The sequence below is a fragment of the Argopecten irradians genome, chromosome 5 (genome assembly GCF_041381155.1).
Source record: "Argopecten irradians isolate NY chromosome 5, Ai_NY, whole genome shotgun sequence".
Taxonomy (NCBI): Eukaryota; Metazoa; Mollusca; class Bivalvia; order Pectinida; family Pectinidae; genus Argopecten; species Argopecten irradians.
The window spans coordinates 4,167,757-4,191,350 of record NC_091138.1 but is presented as its reverse complement, the minus strand read 5'-3'; the positions used below and the strand labels follow the sequence as shown (position 1 = coordinate 4,191,350).

The 23,594-nt window shown below is 34.9% G+C and overlaps 2 protein-coding genes across 7 annotated transcripts in view; one reads left to right on the top strand and one right to left on the bottom strand.

Annotated features, from left to right (window-relative positions):
- The first annotated feature begins 1,837 nt into the window (after window positions 1-1,837).
- LOC138322684 (alpha-(1,3)-fucosyltransferase 10-like) lies at window positions 1,838-17,791 on the top strand. Of its 2 annotated transcripts, none has more exons than XM_069266718.1 (6): window positions 1,838-1,985; window positions 2,970-3,012; window positions 3,618-3,799; window positions 11,787-12,193; window positions 13,518-13,692; window positions 13,983-17,791. In XM_069266718.1, exons 1-6 carry the CDS (start codon window positions 1,893-1,895, stop codon window positions 14,511-14,513), a joined length of 1,431 nt encoding a protein of 476 aa, XP_069122819.1. In that variant the 5' UTR covers window positions 1,838-1,892; the 3' UTR covers window positions 14,514-17,791. The 2 variants fall into 2 exon arrangements, with proteins under 2 accessions (XP_069122819.1, XP_069122817.1); XM_069266716.1 differs by having other exon boundaries at window positions 3,615-3,799.
- Window positions 17,792-18,498: 707 nt separating this feature from the next.
- The window catches only part of LOC138322681 (protein qui-1-like), a 116,935-nt gene continuing 111,839 nt past the window's right edge, over window positions 18,499-23,594 (bottom strand). For all 5 annotated transcript variants that reach the window (XM_069266714.1, XM_069266712.1, XM_069266711.1 and 2 more), the window contains exons 20-24: window positions 23,158-23,320; window positions 22,497-22,683; window positions 21,469-21,684; window positions 19,918-20,048; window positions 18,499-19,803 (exon numbers count right to left, since the gene is read on the bottom strand). In XM_069266714.1, the coding sequence (XP_069122815.1) occupies window positions 19,675-19,803; window positions 19,918-20,048; window positions 21,469-21,684; window positions 22,497-22,683; window positions 23,158-23,320 (826 nt within the window). In that variant the 3' untranslated portion in view covers window positions 18,499-19,674. The remainder of the gene's footprint in view (window positions 19,804-19,917; window positions 20,049-21,468; window positions 21,685-22,496; window positions 22,684-23,157; window positions 23,321-23,594) is intronic.

The following is a 23,594-nucleotide window of genomic DNA, read 5'->3' as shown; positions in this document are numbered from 1 at the left end:
AATTGTACTCAGGAAATTAATTGAGATGAATCAGCTGTGACCAACATCCTTATCACAATTGTCGAAAGCTATCTGAATATGTGAAAATGCAAAACTGATAGAATTGCTGAAACACCAGGTGGGTTCCATTGCTAGTAGACTTACTAGGCAGATACCTCAGTAAAGATGTCATTACAGAAAGGCCATAAGTTGTAGCTGGTCTTAAATCAGCTGATGCAATACCTGGATTTATCATATGGAAACAATTCAATGCAAATGCGTAAAACCATTACTCCCGTTGCGTGCCTATGTTTTTTTTCGTCATATGAACGTTAACAAAAAATGGAGCAATATCAGGGATACCAAAATCATAATTGACTTTCACCGGCTTATGTAACATTATATAGATTTAGTATGCTTATTGTCTTATGCATTGCTTTGATCTACAAAAAAAAAAAAAAAAAAACAACAACAACTACACACCAAAGAATTAGTAACAACTGGGCTCGACCAGATCATACAACCAAAGGTAAGCTGTTAGCATCTCTATGGGTAAGGGACTGAAAATTGTATGGTTTCAAATGAAAAATACTCTGGAGCCTGAGAGGCGGGGTCAATGATAATATGTAAAAAATCCAATTAATATCCTGGCAGTATCCCTAGTAAGAGTAAAGATTAAATATTGCACAATTGGTTGGGTTGACTACCCCCCCCCCCCCCCCCCCCCCCCCCCCCCCAACCTTGGGAGGCGAGGCCTTAAAATGTAATACACATTTGACTAGTCTTGTTACACACGTAAGTGTGCCAGAGCGTGTAATAAAGAAATCTGAATTTGAAACCAAACTGAACAATCTCTGCTAGCCTAATATCACTTGTATTGTCTAGGTACGTATGGAATCCCTATTGGGTTGCCCAAAAGAAAACACAATTATGAAGGAATATTTCCCATATTTCAGATGGGGTATTTCTAAGGATTTTGGATTCAAAATTGTACAAATGACTTGTAATTGCTTACCCCCAAGGGCTTGTGGCCGGGGCAGGAAGGGGACAATTAGGCTATAATATATTCATGTCAATATTATCATAATTATAGATCTAATGATGTATTTCAATAAAAGTCCCAATATCCGTGTCTGTCTTATTTTTTCATAATTTAGAAGAATGTTGAAAAAATATTTTAGTAAATCATGCAGAGACAGGACTAAGTCGAAGTCACAATGAGCGATGATAATTCGGAAACTTTTGATAAAAATCAAATTAATATTGAACATCGCTGAGTGGGTCCCATTCAGTCAAAGAAACCGAAGTTAGCCGATATTGTAACATTAGATGTCTTTAAATAAATCTTATTTATTTAGTAAAAACTACATTTAACAATTTATTTTAATATTTTAGCATCACCTGAGAAGGTATACCTTTCATAAACTTAGCATATCACCCAAAGCTATCTACAAGTCTTACGGCCAACTTTGCCGCCAGATACATTATACGAAAATATCTCTAAATAATAACATAATAAAATCTAATAAAGTCTTTATTATTTCAATATTGTTTGAAAATTAATATGTGAGAAATATTTTGTTTTAATGTTAGAATTAATCTTAAATAGTTAGTCCTTAACCCTTGAAAAGCAAGGCTTCAGGGACTATTGTTTTTAATTGATTTTGGCGACAATCTTGGAAAATGGCCTTCAGTCATATCATAGGGTCAGAGATTTCTTTGGATAAAAATTTCATTTATGCAAAGTTTTGATACTATGTTAGATTTCCTTTCGTTTGATAATAGGCGCATCGTACAACTCCTATTTTCGTTCCGCTTCTTATATTAGATATCACTATCACTACCGGAAGTACTAATGCGTACACACGTGTGTATGTTGACACTGGAGCCGGTGAGCAGACGGCTCAGTTAAAATGCCGTCACAACGATGCCTGTTTAGATCCTTCCTCTATGTGGTCTGCTTCTCCGTCCTGATACCTTTCATCGTCTTTGTGTATGTGGAATATGTAAGTATACGTTACTATTTAACAGTGTAAACATTTCCAATCAATAAGGAAGTAACGATGTTACTAAGGTATACTTTAAAGTCTAGGTCTAGTCAGCTTAGTGTACGTGTGCGAACTCATATATTTACGAAACATATATCAACATGTATTTACTGTTTGTCGATGAAAAGAAATGTATGTTTCCATGTTTTCTGACATTGTACATAAAATAAACAAGTCGATGTCTATGTGTATACATGTATATAGACACATCCAAATGTACAAATGTATAATGTACATTTCACACAGGCTGAGTGTAAAGGCTAGGATATAGGGATCGCGAATATCTGATAAGAAAGCTGTGAATAAAATATAATTTATGTGCATGTCCAAAGGCTGGTAAAACTTTTCTGTTTTTGTTTTTTATCAGATAGTCTGCGTTATTCTGATTGTTTATCTTGTTAAGCCATGTGTTTACTAAAGTAAAACTGTTATCCCTTACAATGTACAGACTATTTTGACTACATGCAAAGCTGGTATTACCCGACTACTATGTAGCTAGAAGTTTAATAATGGCTGTCACACGTACCGTGCGATCAAGTTATTGTGTAATGGGTAAACTTTCAGTAAAGTAAATTTACCTGTCTGATTAGGTTCCTTTCTGTAAATATGCTCTACATGTCAAAAACCGGATATTTTAATCAAAATGTAATACTGTATTGTGAAGACCTTGGCTGTTCCAGACCTCTTGTTTGGAACATCACACTTGATCCTTGATTTTCAGTGTAACATATTAGGTAGACTGCCTTTCTAAAACCAAAGATCAGATGCCATTAAAGATAAATTTATAAAAAATTGAAACATTTCAAGGGTGTTGAAACTGTAAAATTTACAACTTTCGTAACGTTTCAAGTTTTTATTTGATGAAATGTATTATTTCTCAGGTGTGTATAGCAACTTTCATAAACAGATGTCAATACCTGTAGTTTTCATTGTTTTTTTTAGATTGACCGGTATTCCTATAGTATTCCTGACATTGAACTAGAAGGTATGTATGTTATAATCAGCATGACATCCATTGGTAAAATCCCCATTGATACTACTGGCAGCCGGTGTCATTCTTAGCTATTATACATGTAACTATCGTTATATCGTTGTAGTCTTATAATAACTCACATTGCCACTATCAATTAGATAAAGCCAGGGTATAAATTGTTATCATTTTATATATTGGAATCATTACTCAGTGATTAAATCTTTTAAATTATTTTGGATGTGCCCTTTTCAGTTTTCATGTTAATTTCGAAAACATTTGGTCCCACTGTGCTGAAAGCAACTATCTTCGGGAATTCTAAGCGTCTTTTCAAAATTGTATACATATGGAATTTGAAATAGTTTTATAAAAGCATATTGCAAAACTGCTTTAGGTATTTGCAAATAACATGTAAATGCCTTCATAACGTATTATTTGTTAATGACTATAAAGCTAGAATTAATGTATTATGTCTTGTAGTTAATTTGTAAATTTCGAAATGGATGGTATCTTCTCCTTCTTACAATCACGTTTCTGGATAACGGGAATGGCAACATCTTAAGCAGTGAAAATACTGATACATTTAAGTTTAAAACAACTTCATTTGAAATACTAAGCAGGTGAAACAAAAGAACGTCATGACCCGGCTGGCGAGTTGAGGGCACTTAAGGAAGTTATCACCGCTCCGATTATTCTCTGGTGGACACCATTTACTGGGGACCCTGGATCTTACAAACGATGTGGCAACCACAAGTGTTTCTTTACTGTTGATCGGCATTACCGACGCCATAACCAGACCAAGGTAGGTCGGGGTGAAAGTCACTTAACCAGTTAAGGTAGAAGAAATTCGCCACTCCAAAGTAGGGTAGAGAGAAATTAATTTACACCAATTGTATTTTTGATGGATGGAATAATCCAAAAAAAACGCTTTGAAGTTTGCCCTGTATTGAACTAATAGAAGTGGAATCGACTGCATGACATAGAACCAATGCTTCCACAAACACACACACAAACTGAGATCGTTTGATACTGGGCCTAACGTCCATTCTCAGTGAAACGATACCACGCGTGTCAAAAACAAGAACAGAAGGTCATTATGTACTACAAACATTTCCAATATTTTTTTCTATACCTTGTTCAGAAAGTTTACTTCTAAAAATGCCAGGTCAACAACGGATTGTGACTTTTTAAAGAAATAATAAGAAATCAAGACAATAATCTGTAATCCACATGCCAGTCAAAAAAAACCTAATCATTTTTTGTGGGGCCCCCTGTTTTAAGTTTTAACTTTAAATATCCTGATTTTTTAATAATTTTCCAAATTTTAATTATTATTGATGAAGGACAAATATTTCAAATAAAACGAAAAACTGGTATTTTTTGGAAAAAAAAATCACATGACTCTAAATCATATATACATCCATTCATCAGTCCATCCACCAAATACAAAAACTGTGAATGACAACATTCAATTTTTTACATTGAGTTGTTACCCCCTGTGAAGGTCATTTTATGTACATACAAAATATCCAATTTATGAAAGTTCTTTTCGAGCTAAACGGCATTGCACATTACCCCAAAGGGTCTTCAAATTTTGCTTTATAATTCCGTTAACCATTATTTTTCATCTAATGCCATTTTTATGTTGAAACGTCTATTGTGATTTTGAGCGTTCAAAGATTAAGCGTTATAAACCCAGTTAAAACAACGAATATGTGATAACTGATTTTAAGACATAAATCATTTGATCAATAATTTTATATGTGGCTAATAACTGTATTTTTTAAAATATATATTCATAGGTGGGTTTTCATGTGATGGAATATGAAATCTTGATTTACAGATGCTGAATATGTAGAATTGGTGATTTTCTTCCACCCAAACAGGTGTTGTAAACATAGATGTAACCCATTTTTCCCGAGCTTTTAATATTTATTTTTTGTCATTTGTCTGCATCGGTAGTAGTTTGCTCTGATCAGTAAACGAAAAACATACACTCAAAATTGATTGATGTAATGCCTTTACTGTCATACAAAAACATGCACTGAGTTTACAAAATCAAACAACATCATGAATTTGTAATGTGGTAATGTCATGAATGTTAACCATGAATGTAAAACCATTACAAAATCATCGTAACATCAATCATCATGAATGATAGTAATGCCACCGAAACACTACAAAATCATGAATGATAGTAATGCCACCGAAAACACTACAAAAATCATGAATGATAGTAATGCCACCGAAACACTACAAAATCATGAATGATAGTAATGCTACCGAAACACTACAAAATCATGAATGATAGTAATGCCACCGAAACACTACAAAATCATGAATGATAGTAATGCCACTGAAACACTACAAAATCATGAATGATAGTAATGCCACCGAAACACTACAAAATCATGAATGATAGTAATGCCACCGAAACACTACAAAATCATGAATGATTGTAATGCCACCGAAACACTACAAAATCATGAATGATTGTAATGCCACTGAAACACTACAAAATCATGAATGATAGTAATGCCACTGAAACACTACAAAATCATGAATGATGTAATGCCACGAAACACTACAAAATCATGAATGATTGTAATGCCACTGAAACACTACAAAATCATGAATGATTGTAATGCCACCCAAACACTACAAAATCATGAATGATTGTAATGCCACCGAAACACTACAAAATCATGAATGATTGTAATCCCACCGAAACACTACAAAATCATGAATGATTGTAATGCCACCAAACACTACAAAATCATGAATGATTGTAATCCCACCCAAACACTACAAAATCATGAATGATTGTAATGCCACCGAAACACTACAAAATCATGAATGATTGTAATGCCACCCAAACACTACAAAATCATGAATGATAGTAATGCCACCGAAACACTACAAAATCATGAATGATAGTAATGCCACTGAAACACTACAAAATCATGAATGATTGTAATGCTACCGAAACACTACAAAATCATGAATGATTGTAATCCCACCCAAACACTACAAAATCATGAATGATTGTAATGCTACCGAAACACTACAAAATCATGAATGATAGTAATGCCACCGAAACACTACAAAATCATGAATGATAGTAATGCCACCGAAACACTACAAAATCATGAATGATAGTAATGCCACCGAAACACTACAAAATCATGAATGATAGTAATGCCACTGAAACACTACAAAATCATGAATGATAGTAATGCCACCGAAACACTACAAAATCATGAATGATTGTAATCCCACCCAAACGCTACAAAATCATGAATGATTGTAATCCCACCCAAACACTACAAAATCATGAATGATTGTGATTGTAATCCACTGAAACACTACAAAATCATGAATGATTGTAATCCACCCAAACACTACAAAATCATGAATGATTGTAATCCCACCCAAACACTACAAAATCATGAATGATTGTAATGCCACTGAAACACTACAAAATCATGAATGATTGTAATGCCACCGAAACACTACAAAATCATGAATGATTGTAATGCCACCAAACACTACAAAATCATGAATGATTGTAATCCCACCCAAACACTACAAAATCATGAATGATTGTAATCCACACCAAACACTACAAAATCATGAATGATTGTAATGCCACCGAAACACTACAAAATCATGAATGATTGTAATACCACTGAAACACTACAAAATCATGAATGATTGTAATCCCACCCAAACACTACAAAATCATGAATGATTGTAATCCCACTGAAACACTACAAAATCATGAATGATTGTAATCCCACCCAAACACTACAAAATCATGAATGATTGTAATGCCACCCAAACACTACAAAATCATGAATGATTGTAATGCCACCAAACACTACACAAAATCATGAATGATTGTAATGCCACCTAAACACTACAAAATCATGAATGATTGTAATCCCACCCAAACACTACAAAATCATGAATGATTGTAATCCCACCCAAACACACTACAAAATCATGAATGATTGTAATCCCACCCAAACACTACAAAATCATGAATGATTGTAATCCCACCAAACACTACAAAATCATGAATGATTGTAATCCCACCCAAACACTACAAAATCATGAATGATTGTAATCCACCCAAACACTACAAAATCATGAATGATTGTAATCCCACCCAAACACTACAAAAATCATGAATGATTGTAATGCCACCAAACACTACAAAATCATGAATGATTGTAATCCCACGAAACACTACAAAATCATGAATGATTGTAATGCCACTGAAACACTACAAAATCATGAATGATTGTAATCCCACCCAAACACTACAAAATCATGAATGATTGTAATCCCACCCAAACACTACAAAATCATGAATGATTGTAATCCCACCCAAACACTACAAAATCATGAATGATTGTAATCCCACCCAAACACTACAAAATCATGAATGATTGTAATGCCACCGAAACACTACAAAATCATGAATGATTGTAATGCCACAAAACACTACAAAATCATGAATGATTGTAATGCCACTGAAACACTACAAAATCATGAATGATAGTAATGCCACCGAAACACTACAAAATCATGAATGATTGTAATGCCACCGAAACACTACAAAATCATGAATGATAGTAATGCCACCCAAACACTACAAAATCATGAATGATTGATTACAAAATCATAATGATGTAATCACGAAACACTACAAAATCATGAATGATAGTAATGCCACCAACACTACAAAATCATGAATGATTGTAATGCCACCAAACACTACAAAATCATGAATGATTGTAATCCCACTGAAACACTACAAAATCATGAATGATTGTAATCCCACCCAAACACTACAAAATCATGAATGATTGTAATCCCACCCAAACACTACAAAATCATGAATGATTGTAATCCCACCCAAACACTACAAAATCATGAATGATTGTAATGCCACTGAAACACTACAAAATCATGAATGATTGTAATGCCACCGAAACACTACAAAATCATGAATGATTGTAATCCCACCTGAAACACTACAAAATCATGAATGATTGTAATGCTACCGAAACACTACAAAATCATGAATGATAGTAATGCTACCGAAACACTACAAAATCATGAATGATTGTAATGCCACTGAAACACTACAAAATCATGAATGATTGTAATGCCACAAAAACACTACAAAATCATGAATGATTGTAATCCACCAAAACACTACAAAATCATGAATGATTGTAATCCCACCAAACACTACAAAATCATGAATGATTGTAATCCCACCAAACACTACAAAATCATGAATGATTGTAATCCACCAAACACTACAAAATCATGAATGATTGTAATGCCACCAAACACTACAAAATCATGAATGATTGTAATCCACCAAACACTACAAAATCATGAATGATTGTAATGCCACCGAAACACTACAAAATCATGAATGATTGTAATCCCACCCAAACACTACAAAATCATGAATGATTGTAATGCCACCGAAACACTACAAAATCATGAATGATTGTAATGCCACCGAAACACTACAAAATCATGAATGATTGTAAAGCCACCCAAACACTACAAAATCATGAATGATTGTAATCCCACCCAACACTACAAAATCATGAATGATAGTAATGCCACCGAAACACTACAAAATCATGAATGATTGTAATGCCACTGAAACACTACAAAATCATGAATGATTGTAATGCCACTGAAACACTACAAAATCATGAATGATTGTAATGCCACCGAAACACTACAAAATCATGAATGATTGTAATGCCACCGAAACACTACAAAATCATATGAATGATTGTAATGCCACTGAAACACTACAAAATCATGAATGATTGTAATCCCACCCAAACACTACAAAATCATGAATGATTGTAATGCCACCTAAACACTGCAAAATCATGAATGATTGTAATACCACTGAAACACTACAAAATCATGAATGATTGTAATCCCACCCAAACACTACAAAATCATGAATGATTGTAATCCCACCCAAACACTACAAAATCATGAATGATTGTAATGCCACCCGAAACACTACAAAATCATGAATGATTGTAATCCCACCCAAACACTACAAAATCATGAATGATTGTAATGCCACCCAAACACTACAAAATCATGAATGATTGTAATACCACTGAAACACTACAAAATCATGAATGATTGTAATCCCACCCAAACACTACAAAATCATGAATGATTGTAATCCCACCTAAACACTACAAAATCATGAATGATTGTAATCCCACCCAAACACTACAAAATCATGAATGATTGTAATCCACCCAAACACTACAAAATCATGAATGATTGTAATCCCACCAAACCTACAAAAATCATGAATGATTGTAATGCCACTGAAACACTACAAAATCATGAATGATTGTAATCCACCAAACACTACAAAATCATGAATGATTGTAATCCCACCAAACACTACAAAATCATGAATGATTGTAATCCCACCCAAACACTACAAAATCATGAATGATTGTAATCCCACCCAAACACTACAAAATCATGAATGATTGTAATCCCACCCAAACACTACAAAATCATGAATGATTGTAATGCCACCCAAACACTACAAAATCATGAATGATTGTAATCCCACCCAAACACTACAAAATCATGAATGATTGTAATCCCACCCAAACACTACAAAATCATGAATGATTGTAATCCCACCCAAACACTAAAAATCATGAATGATTGTAAAGCCACCAAAACTACAAAATCATGAATGATTGTAATCCCACCAAACACTAACAAAATCATGAATGATTGTAATCCCACCCAAACACTACAAAATCATGAATGATTGTAATCTCAACCAGCACTACAAAATCATGAATGATTGTAATCCCACCCAACACTACAAAATCATGAATGATTGTAAAGCCACGACAAAATGCCACCCAAACACTACAAAATCATGAATGATTGTAATCCCACCCAAACACTACAAAATCATGAATGATTGTAATCCCACCCAAACACTACAAAATCATGAATGATTGTAATCCCACCCAAACACTACAAAATCATGAATGATTGTAATCCAACCAAACACTACAAAATCATGAATGATTGTAATCCCACCCAAACACTACAAAATCATGAATGATTGTAATCCCACCCAAACACTACAAAATCATGAATGATTGTAATGCCACCCAAACACTACAAAATCATGAATGATTGTAATGCCACCAAACACTACAAAATCATGAATGATTGTAATGCCACCGAAACACTACAAAATCATGAATGATTGTAATGCCACCGAAACACTACAAAAATCATGAATGATTGTAATCCACCGAACACTACAAAATCATGAATGATAGTAATCCACCCAACACTACAAAATCATGAATGATTGTAATGCCACCGAAACACTACAAAATCATGAATGATAATGCCACCAAACACTACAAAATCATGAATGATTGTAATGCCACCGAAACACTACAAAATCATGAATGATTGTAATGCCACCGAAACACTACAAAATCATGAATGATTGTAATGCTACCGAAACACTACAAAATCATGAATGATTGTAATGCTACCGAAACACTACAAAATCATGAATGATAGTAATGCCACCGAAACACTACAAAATCATGAATGATAGTAATGCCACCGAAACACTACAAAATCATGAATGATTGTAATGCCACCGAAACACTACAAAATCATGAATGATTGTAATGCCACCGAAACACTACAAAATCATGAATGATTGTAATGCCACCGAAACACTACAAAATCATGAATGATTGTAATGCCACCCAAACACTACAAAATCATGAATGATTGTAATGCCACCGAAACACTACAAAATCATGAATGATTGTAATGCCACCCAAACACTACAAAATCATGAATGATTGTAATCCCACCAAACACTACAAAATCATGAATGATTGTAATGCCACCCAAACACTACAAAATCATGAATGATTGTAATGCCACCGAAACACTACAAAATCATGAATGATTGTAAAGCCACTACAAAACCATGAATGATTGTAATGCCACCGAAACACTACAAAATCATGAATGATTGTAATCCCACCGAAACACTACAAAATCATGAATGATTGTAATCCCACCCAAACGCTACAAAATCATGAATAATTGTAATCCTACCCAAACATTACAAAATCATGAATGATTGGAATGCCACCCGACACTACAAAATCAGGAATGATTGGATTGCCACCAACCGAAGTGGTTTCACTACAAGAAGCCGGATGTGTACCCAATATATCCTTCAACTCCTCGTATTCGAGTGCTGTATCCTCTAACAGCTCAGAAGTCACAAAATAAAGTTGATGGTTCTAAGTCTAGTACAAGTATTACATGTACTGATAGTAGATCCCATCAGAGCGGTTAACACCCAAACAAGTCTTCTATGGAGGACACACAAAAACCACCCTATTTGTTTACAAATATTGTCTTGATACATATCATCATCACATCATTAATGTTCTTCTGCAGATGGAACATTTCAGTATAACGATTGATGTTATACTGTTTATTCAGCGATTGCCAACTGTGCCTTGATGCACAATAATCCACATAACATAGACAAATACCGGTATCGTCAATATCAGGAGGACATTATAACAGGGCCTGATCATGCACAGGTACAAACTATCTCAACATATATTTCTTTTTTAAATCAAACTCTTACTTCCTGATGTGAGAAAGGTAATAACACATATATGTTTATATTGTAGGTTTTTATGTTCTATGGTACTGATCTGGATCACGTAGACCTACCAATACCCAGAAATCCAAACCAGCACTGGGGCCTGCTGCACGAGGAGTCCCCTAAAAACAACTACATTTACTCTCACAAGGCCATAGTGACTTTATTTAACCATACGTGTACGTTTAAAAGAGAATCTGACTACCCCATCTCCACACAATACCTCCCGAGTTTAGACTGGCTCTCCAGCACCAAGTACATAGTTCCTGTCGCAGAAAAGAACCGTTTGCAGAAAGCAGAGTTATCTCCCCTTCTCTATGTGCATAGTGACTGTGGTACGCCTAGTGATCGCGATACCTATGTTGAACTACTGATGAAGCACATGAATGTAGACTCCTACGGCAAGTGTCTCCACAACAAGGACCTCCCTCCACAGTAAGTCGTCATAGTAACCAATTCACATGGTGGTTTTCTCCTGTAACTAGTTTATATAATTCATAAGTCACATGTCTCATTTGTTGAATATTGTTTTTTCGGTGTAATGGAACTTTAAGAAATGAATATCGCAGTCAAAACTTCATTTAATATTTTTTCATCAGAGATCACGTTACAACAGAAAGGGACTTGGATTGGAAACAGGTCACTTTATCGGATATTCTATTGCGTTAAGATATAATTTTATTTGGAGTGTGGGTGTGCCTCCGTAACATTACTTGTCATGTCTGAAGTAATGATTGAAATAAGGATGACGTTAGTGGACTGATGAAGCTAGAACACGGTAGCAGGAGGATTAATATGGTCACATTATCGGATCTAATCGATCATTACAGCCTAATGATGTCTGTTCAATGTGACACTGAGCGCAGTAAGAACCATGTTATACCGTCACATTTATGGCGGACATCACTGATGATAGAAAAGCAGACTTAGTATAACGTATAATGTAGTTTGAATCGTGATGAATTTCTTCACAAATTTACATATCTCAAATGTTTTGTCATCCTCGACACCCTTGGGCATTTTCCGGTTGGACCTAGCTCTCCGTTCTGCATGGAATGTAACCAAATTTGACCAGAAATATCTTTGGGGGAAGGGGAACAGAGGTTGTGTGAACTTTGGTTCTGAACCCCCGGGGGCAAGAGGGGCGGGGCCCAATAGGGGTTTAGAGGTAAATCCTTTAAATTGCTACTAGTTATAGATTTCTACATGGATTTCAACCAAATTTGTCCAGAAACATCCTCGAGGGATATAGAACAGAGGTTATATAGATTGTGGGTTTGATCCCCGGGGGCAGGAAGGGCGAGGCCCAATAAGGAAATAGAGGTAATTCTGTTAAATCGCTACTATATAGTCATAGAGTTCTCATGGATTGTAACTCAATTTAGTCCGAAGCATCCTCTGGTGAATGGGAACAGAGTTTGTGTAAATTTTGATTCTGACCCCCATGGAGCATAAAGAGTAGGAACCAACAGTGAATTTAGAGGTAAATCTTTAAATCCCTTCAGAAAAGAAACAATGATCCTGTATCCAGAACATTACTTGGCATTACAAACCAGGTGAGCGATACAAGCCCTCTGGGCCTCTTGTTTTAATTAAAGACGAATCTGGTGATTTTATATTATTTTCAGAATATCAAGTGGAAAAGTAAATAACATAGATATCAGATGGAAACCGACGCATTATCATTTTCCGATAATCCAGGGTTTAAGTAGTAAATGAGATAAACGAACAACTACCAAAATCAAAGATTTTGTTTTAGCTTACAACACCCTATACAAGGCATGGACCACACCGACTTCTATAAGCTGATATCCAAATATAAGTTCTCGTTGGCGTTTGAGAATTCACTGTGTGATGACTACATGACAGAGAAACTATGGCGCCCTCTGATGCTGGGCTCTGTCCCGATAGTCATGGGGTCACCGAAGGTCAAGGTAGGTCGCTAATAAACATCAAACTACAGACTTATTTCTCATGTTGCATTTTTGTTATTTTACTTCAATGATTTATATTATGAAGTTAAATGTAGTTTTCTTCAATGTTTTATATCCGTTTTGATGTTTGTAATATCTGAGTATCTTCTGTAAATAATCTATTCACTCTATGTAGTAGTACTGGAAAGTGATGTTTTCATACAATTTGATATAGATATTTCAATAAAGGTAAAAAGTAAAATGTACTCACCTTCTCCACTGACTATTAATTCATCATTTACTTTTTGTAGGATTTCTTGCCTTCCAACCACTCAGCAATAATAGTGGATGATTTTAAATCCATTACAGAACTAGTTGAATATCTAAAATTTCTTAATGAAAATGACGACGAATATGAGAAATATCTTTCCTGGAAAAAGACAGGAATACAAAATAAGTATCTTATAGAATTGATGAAAAAACGCGAATGGGGAGTTGATGGATCTCATGGTACAAAATATCATAATTTTATCGATGGATTTGAGTGTTTCGTCTGCCAAAGGATCCACGAAAATGAATTAGCAATGAAGCATGGTGAAAAACCACGCACATACCTTTCTAGCCATAGTCACTACGGCTGTCCAGGTCCGACTGCCTATAACAGTGATGGTATTAGGTCTGATGGCAGTAACAGTTGGGACTACGAGTTCGCTAACAGTCAGTTTACCGCCTCGGCACTGAGGTACCATGTAGAAAAAGGTCTTCCGTATACAAATAAACAACTATTGGCGACGGCCAACATGATGAGAGATGGAAATTTTAATAAGGATCTGAAGAAGTAGGTCAAGTATAAGAAAGGGATATCATGTGTGGGAAAATCTGTAATCAAAATGCGAGGATCAGATAATATTTTGTTATTGATACAATATTAGATTGAAAGAGAGATACAAAGAGGTTGATGCTTGCTGTTATGTTATTAGCCCACCATCAACAGATGGTGGGCTGTTCAAATCGCTTTTCGTCCGTTGTTCCTCCGTCCGTTAACAATTCTTGTTACTGCTATTTCTCACTAAAATGCTTAATGGATCTTTCTCAAATGTTACATGTAGTTTCTCCTAGGGTCTTAGTTGTGCATATTGCATTTTGGGACTAATTTGGGAACAAGATGGCCGCCAGGCAGCCATCTTTGATCTTGATAGTTGAAGTTTGTTACCGCTATTTCTCAGAAAGAAATAAAGGGATTTGTCTCAAATTTCAGATGTAGGTTCCCCTAGGACCTTAGTTATGCATATTGCATTTTGGGACCAATTTGGGAACAAGATGACCGCCAGGCAGCCATCTTTGATTTTGGTAGTTGAAGTTTGTTACCGCTATTTCTCAGAAAGTACCAAAGGGATTTGTCTCAAATTTCAGATGTAGGTTCCCCTATGACCTTAGTTATGCATATTGCATTTTGGGACCAATTTGGGAACAAGATGACCGCCAGGCAGCCATCTTTGATTTTGGTAGTTGAAGTTTGTTACCGCTATTTCTCAGAAAGTACCAAAGGGATTTGTCTCAAATTTCAGATGTAGGTTCCCCTAGGACCTTAGTTATGCATATTGCATTTTGGGACAGATCGGTGAACAAGGTGGCCGCCAGGCAGCCATCTTGGATTTTGATAGTTGAAATTTGTTGCCGCTATTTCTCAAAAAGTACTGAAGGAACCGTTCTCAAATTTCATATTAAGGTTCCCCTTGGGCCCTTGTTGTGCGACTTGCATTTTGGGACCGGTCAATGAACAAGATCTTGGATTTTTATATATGAAGTTTCTTATCGGTATTTCTCAAAAAAGTACTGAAGGGATCTGTCTCAAGTTTCATGTACAGGCTCCTCTAGGACCATAGTTGTGCATATTGCATTTTGGGACCGACCGATGACCAAAATGGTCAACAGAATGCCATCCTGAATTTCGATAATTGAAGTTTGTTACCGCTATTTCCGAGAAAGGACTGAAGTGATCTGTCTCATATTTTATATGTAGTATGTAGTCAAAATTTGAAAAAGTTTGTCAGACATATATCATTCTTTGGTGGGCGCCAAGATCCCACTGGGATCTCTTGTTTTAGGCATGCCATCTTGTGGTTGGCGAGTGAATGAGAGAGCAAAGTTGTGATTTAGATCTATCGTCTTATTTGGCCGTCGACGGAAATCATGCCTGAAAATATTTGTAACAAAATACTGATTTTAAGAATATATTGGAACAATTTTATCAAACCCTATTCTCTGATCGTAATACTTCAGAGAGCGATGAAGCCAATAGACATCTTATAGAATAACTGCTTTTATGTGAACGAATTAGAAAATGAAAGTAAAAGGTGCAATTTATGTTTTTATGGGAATATTTATCGTGGATCACAAGTAAATGAGTAGACGTTGTATACGGGTGTGTATGGGTTAATATGATCATCAAGTTTTTATCTATACATAGTCATTTATCTATAGCTTGAGAAATCCTGGTCACTTATACATGTATCACTCTTGATAATATTTGAAGTTAATAATTGTATTCAAGATGTAATAGAAAGTGTAAGTTTACTTTATGTTGATTGACGTGTCATTCCACAATCCATATATCAACATCACAATTATTTGTATATATACATAATATATTTACATTCTGAGTGTTTCGTCACTATATGAATCAACCAACTGACGAAAACAAACATTTGCCTATGAAAACACTATGAATACACTATGAATACAACGATTCTCGTGCATCAATCAGCTGATTTCAAACATTACGCCAGTTTCATATCAATAGAAAATAGTCCCTCCCAATATTTTAATGTATAATCTTTAATGTGTTGTTTCTTGATATAGAATCAACTAAGGTTTACTGTTATAAGTCAATCAAATTTTATTTTAACTATATTTCTTGTTTATTGTTTGTCATTTGCGAAAAAAGGTCGACCGGAAGGCGGAAGCTTGAAAACCTGACGTTGTGAAACGAATTTGTCAATAAGCTGTTCCATTAATTTCGTTTCTCGTCGTATATGGGTATCATAATTTTAGATATAATATAATAACCTTTCAATAATTTTTATTTTTATTAATTATTCTAATGTAAATATATGGATTGAATGTATTTTTGTAATTTTCATAGCGGCTATTAATAGCAGAAGCTATATACATATCTTCCGAGGAGCGCTAACGCGCTCCACGTGATATGTAGATAGCTTCTGCTTTTCATAGCCGCTATAAAAATTACAAAAATACATTCAATCCCTATATAAAACAGTCATATTCGATAACAATTACCTATCTTATCAGATAATGAGAAAATGTCGTTTACTAGTCCTCCTATGTTATGTACAGCTAATGTATGGTTTATATCAAGTTATCAGGGAAATGTTATATGACTTCACTATTTATTGGTACATATCTCAATAAAACAATTGTATTGATATTGATAGAGCGACTTGTTAATTTACACCTACTTTTGGAAAAAAAATCTTTTATTGAGAAACTCACTATATACAGCAGACTAATTTTCTTTATAGATATCACTGCGAGTCCATAAATTTATCTTAGTCGAAAGTTTGTAAAACAGTTTGGTTGAAAATTGGGTCATAAAACGAACAAAGATCTAGTCTACCTTGAAATCCAGTTATTCTCTTTTTTTATTGTTATCTTATGAAATGTATACGGAACATTGATTATTCATCATATACTGTTGATGTTGATGACTTAATAAATGGTGCTATTCTATCGTCATGTGGGTAGCGTATCACTTAGTCCGCCAGTATGATTTACATTGTTTATGTACAAAACTGTATTACTTTAATTGATTGTATATATTTTTCATGCGCTGGAGATTACATATGTGAAGTGGTCCGTGAAATATTGTTAAATCTATTATAAGTTAAGTAAACCGGTAAGGATAAACGAGACAGACAATTTTTTGGTGATCCGAATTTTTCGTTTGTAACCTGATCAAATTAAAATAAGCAAAAAGCAAAAAATAAATGCTCTCATTTTGTTTAGCGCTGTGTTCCCAACCCTTTGTAGGGCTAGTGATATCATGTCGGGGATCCCAAATTATTCTCTAAAAGTAACACAATAAAAAAAAACAATCAAATTCAGTATTCATGTATTTTGTAATATCATATCATCATTGTCATCAGGATCCTCAGACATGATTTATTATTTTCTTATGGAGGCTTGTGCAAACAATAAATAGCCCACAGTATAAAGACAGGATTATCAATTGACTAAATGACACTATAATAAAGTTCATTAGTCATTGGTTCTTTTTTGTTGGTTCTTTTTCATTAAATTACACAAGTTTATGTAATCCGTTACAGGTTTGTATCTCTTCGCGAGTACGCCAATGTATACTAGACATGAAATAGAATAAATATTAATAATTAAAGTTTAATAAGATTAGCTAATCTCATCATAACTACTAGGTTTATGTTAATAAGAAAAGCTAATCTCCTAACATCTACTAGCTAATCTCATAATAACCACTAGGTTTCTGTTAGTAGCTGAAATCATAGTGGAAATGTAGCTACAGCAATTCCGTCTTTCCATATCACAGAGTTATCTCCCTTGCGGGAAGACATCGATTGACGTCATTTGTGAGCAAACTCGCGTCGAAAAGTATGACGTTACTCTCGCAAACACATTACGTTATTCCACAAAGTTGGTTAAAATGTCAATCAACAACGAAATGAAGTATGATGTTTTAGTTGATGTAATGAATTGGTGCCTCCATATCAGCCATCGTCCCATTAACCTTTGTGATACTGGGCGTTTGGATTTCACTGACACAAGAATCAAATCCACTAGCACATATTTTATTCATGACGTGTAACAATAATATTGAGGGAGTAACTAACAATTCTTTAAAAAATAAAGTATATAAATGGGGTATAGTAACGAGTAACACCAACAAAACATAAAATACATTCATAAGCATTGTATATATGTTAAATCTCGACCTTACTCTTAAAAATCTGTCATGCACTTCTGACAACATACTTTGAGATCGACAAAAGGATTGTTATACAATGTACAGTAGGTATATATAAAATATAGGGTGATGGTGATGGACACAGCATGTAGCTCTGATGTCACCTGGTAGTGCTACACCTGGATACCAATCCGTCATATTAAATAATGTTGTTTTGATCCTTACTCTCGCAAATGTTGATAAATAATATCCAAGTCTAGACAACCGCCATTAAGTAGAATAAAGTGAATTAGTTCGCATTGGAAAATGTGAAAGTTACTAGTATCCTCAAGTCAACCTGGATATTAACATAATACATCAGGAATGACAATGAACTAATTTGCACAACATGCGTCTAATTATTTGATCAGTGTATTTAAGGACGATGAATGTATAAAGTTTTCAAGAGTTGATTGAACATGTTAATAAGGTAATAAAAAGTCAAATTTCATCACAGATGAGGGTTAAATGGAAGGAATATCAAACAATGAATGGTCTTGATAAAGGGATGCTCATTAAAGCTTATAAAGGTGTAAAGGTCCCTGTCCCACAAAGTCGACAGGTAGTGTGGGTAAATGTCATTAGTCACATCTTATGGCCGATATTGAAATTCTTAACGAATTCAGCCAGACCAGTGAAATTTGTCCGTTACTTCCACACAGAGAGTAACATGTTGGTCATGGTAAGTTACCTCTGCCTCGGGCCTCTGGGATATCACCTTTCTCGGGTTAGCAGTTCCTCGTTTTAACCTATTGAAAGTCAATAGTTGTCTGTATTCCGGTTTTGTGTATAATTGCCGGATGTCTTAAGCGTCACTGTACATGTTTATCCAGAAATGTTTATGGTAGATGGATGAACTTGACACTACCACGCACTTTGACGGAAATTCAATATCCACAGTGATTGTTTCCAAATGGCGATGTTAAGCTTGTAAATCGCATAATACCTTGGTCTCATTGAAACATTGAAGGAAGGTTTTGCTCTTTTGACGCAATGTTTAGCACATCTCACACTATGGTACACATTTTTGACATCTTCGAGTCTGGATTTTGTTCTCGTCTGTGGATTTTTGGAATTCTGAACCTTGTTCGGTACGATTTCGGTGTTGACTTTGGTGGACCTTTGATTGGAGATAACTGCAAAAGAGTAACACACTCTGTGAGCAATCTGTGAATGGCCAGTTAAATAACGCTTATATAATGCTGTGTGTGAAAGCTGAGCAGCAACTTAAGGTGTGTATAAGTTTTTACCTTGATCATTTGAGGAAGGCTCGACACAGAACTCCGCTTTCTCTTTACTGGTAACTTTGGCACAGGAAACATCCCGGAATTACGATGCGGAAATGTATGCTTAGGGACTAGAGGTAAAATTCCTAGGGCATCTTAAAAATAAAATAAAAATATAAAAATCATCTTGCATTTTATTACATGGATTTTGCTAAATAATTTGAAGGTGTGGTGAATATAATATTTGACATCAAATGACCGTCTCAGTTTATTTTCATATCATTATTTCATGATCGGTAGTCTTCACTGTAATTCTATTTAGGGATCTGCTCTGGAGAGGTTTTTGTCTTGATGAAGTCTCGTTTCAACATTAATCAATGAGTTTCTGTGAATTTCAAGAACTGATTGTCATAATGTGTAGCAAATTGCCATAAACAAATTATTGCAAACAATTGGACTTCTATTGTTTGTAGATTTTTTATACACAGGAAATGATTAATTTGGCGGCCATTTTGAAAAAGGTGCATATTTTTTTACACTTTGTGGAGAGGTGACATTTCAACCCTTTTCCTTCAATATTTTTTATTTAACTCGCCGATGCGACAACATTTTTAATTTATTTTTTGCTTTAAATCTTTTTCTTTACATTTTAGTGACCATTAAGTTATTTAGAGTTTTAGCAAGAAGTGCTGAACATTAACAAATTTTGTAATGGGACAAAAAATCAAGCACACTGACCCCTATTTTATGATGGTTATAGAAAGACCAACTTCCTTCTTTTGAATAGCAGAATTTTAGAAAATAATATTCATACTTATCCAACTAATTTCCAAAATATTGCTTTAATTTGTCGTGTGTATGCTCAAAACAGTGAAATTTCGGTCAAATCACAATTTAGGTCAAATAGCTATATTTGATTTATGATAGCTCAAAATCAAGAACAACACCATAATATTTTTATTACATTTCCAAAAATCTATATTAGAAAAAGCTAGTCATCAGGAAATTTTGACTTTTCACCAGAGCAGATCCTTAAGCACTAGCATAACGAATCTGTCTATAAAAACAATAAAAATATTAAGCTATAACATGTCTCGAATCTTAAGGACTCTTTTGAACTTCAAGAAAACTAATTACGTGTAAGAAATTTATGAGCATATGAATATTTAATGAACATTAGTTCTAGTGATTGCTATGAAATCAATTGAATATATCGAATCTATTGAACGCATAAGATGTAAGATTCTGCAGAGCTGATATATGTTGAAAAATACTACCAATACTTTAAAAATATAAGAATTGTATTAAATCTGATTTATAAGAATTTCATTGATCAATAATTGATAATTTACTAATCTATAAGAATTTGTAGATCTAAAGTACATGTATTGAACTATAGAAAATATATTCAATTTAAACACTTATGTCTACCAATACAAAATCTTTTTAAACTATAAGAATTCTATCGCACTGAAAGAATTCTGGAGAAATCTAAGAATCTAAACTATCTTAATTTATGAACTCTAAAAGTGCTATGGACCAATAAAACATTATAGGAGCGATAATGAATCTTGCCTGCGATGGATGGTGTCCACTCGCTGTTTGAGTCCGGGTCGACAGGACTATTGTGTAGACACAGGAGAGGGACATGGTGGTCGTTCTCAAGGTGGACAATAATGCGCTTAGCGTCTGCTGTCGTCATGAAGTTCAACACTGGAATGTGCATCGACAGTAGCGTCACCTGCAGTCCATGTCGGAGACTCCACAACCGGATCGTGTGGTCACGTGACGCTAAAACAGTAGGACGAATGGCTAATATCAGTCTTAAAGCTAATAATGAAAGTTACAAAACATTCAATTGACAGTTTTAAGACATTTCTGTCTTCGAGGATAGACTTTAAGTTTCTCTCTCTACCACCCATGGTTTTTGAAACATGTTACTTCACTATATATACATGTATATATATATTTAAATCTCAAATGCATCCTTTTCTTAACTCGCAATGTCAGCTTAAAGGTGGGTGGTGTGGTCACGAGCGACTAAAGAACAATGTTTAGTAATGAAAATAAGATGAATTGTCTTTTTCAGTCTTAGGAGCTGGCGCAGACCATAGAATCAAGTCCATCAGTAAGAGGACTGTTATGGAGCGTGTGCCCTATCCTGTAAATCGTCTGATTAGTAGTTAACATGTCCGCTAACAAAAAGTTAAGAGTATATGTGATAATTTCCCCGATTTCACGAGATATTGATGTGGTCACGAAAATTTCTTAAACAAAACATATATAAAAGATAAATCACATGGACTTACCAAAGCCATATCAACAACATTTTGAATCACTGTTATTTTCAGTTTTTAGTGTAAATCGTCAAATTGACTTGTGAAAATAACCGACATCACGGCAGTATAAAGTTTTAATTTATCTTCTTTGATGAGAACCATTTTGGAAAGAATATGAGCAAAGTATACAAATAAATATATCAAACTGTATGTAAGGTTTGTTAACCTGGCCTGGATTTGTCATTGGTTAAGTCTAAACTTGAGAATGTTTTAGACTTACGACATGATCCAGGTTAAAACAAACGAAACTAATTGTCACCCTACCAGAGATAGCGAAGAGTCCGTCCTGTGTGATGCGGATTGTTGTGATACTGCCAGTATGACCTGTGAGGCGGTGACGGGGCTCTCCTATCGACAGGTCCCACACAAGCACCGTACCACGCTCAGACCCAGACACCACTTCCGTGTGTAAGGCCACCGCCGTCACCGCGCAGTCCTCCTCCACTAACACCTGTATAGATACGGGGAAGATGTAACACAAAGGTAGGCACAAGGATTGGGCTTCAGTTTATTTAGACAAATGGAAACATTAAGGTAGCTTCCCATCATCCAAATTGGAACCCCCATATAATACAACATTAGTTCGTCTTTACGTCAGGAAAGAAATGGATGAAAACAAAAACCTTTGACAATTTTGCATAACATGTTCCTTTTGGAACATATCAATGGTAAGAATACATTTAACACCATTCCTTATTTATCACATCTGAAACAAGATACGCGCCGATATCGAAAGCTTTATCTATATTACTTACATGTATTATGGCAGAGAGTTTTATTGGAAATTCAGCATAAATCCTACTCTACATCAATAGTTTTCATGATCCTCATGACGAAATAATTTGATCATGATTTGCGTATTAACATTTTAAGGTGGACATCCATCGTTCAGTCCGTTCAAGGTGCCTAAACAATTTTTGGATACCTGTGTTAGCTTTGCGGTGGAGAGTTCCCAAACTTTGAGAGATCCGTCCACTGCAGCGGTCACCAGGTATTGGTCATCGAATGAGCGTGCGACGCACGTGATCCTCTCAGTGTGACTTACACAGCCAATCAAAGAGCCATCATTTGTCTTCCATATCTTTCCACTACATGAAAATACGAAAGACTGAATAGCATGTGTTCCAAAATATCCAACTCTGATTTAACAATAAAATGGTTACTTTATATACAGCCGTAATATCCACACCTGGATGATGGCACGGCAAATCTGAAGGCTCTTCGATTACGGATGCCAGAAATAGTTTGATATACATTAAAAGAATCGTACATTGTGTGGTTTTGAATTTTGACGTCGTTCCCAGGAGTCTCTGATTTTTTTTCTCTCCTGAAATGTCTCCAATTCTGACATGATTTAGTCCA

What these genes read in the sequence shown, in the direction of transcription:
- LOC138322684 (XM_069266716.1), top strand. Translation starts at nt 1,893, where the DNA reads ATGCCGTCACAACGATGCCTGTTTAGATCCTTCCTCTATGTGGTCTGC. An exon ending in TCTTTGTGTATGTGGAATAT is followed by an intron (nt 1,986 to 2,969) that starts GTAAGTATACGT and finishes TGTTTTTTTTAG; the next exon opens with ATTGACCGGTATTCCTATAG. An exon ending in GACGCCATAACCAGACCAAG is followed by an intron (nt 3,800 to 11,786) that starts GTAGGTCGGGGT and finishes TTTATATTGTAG; the next exon opens with GTTTTTATGTTCTATGGTAC.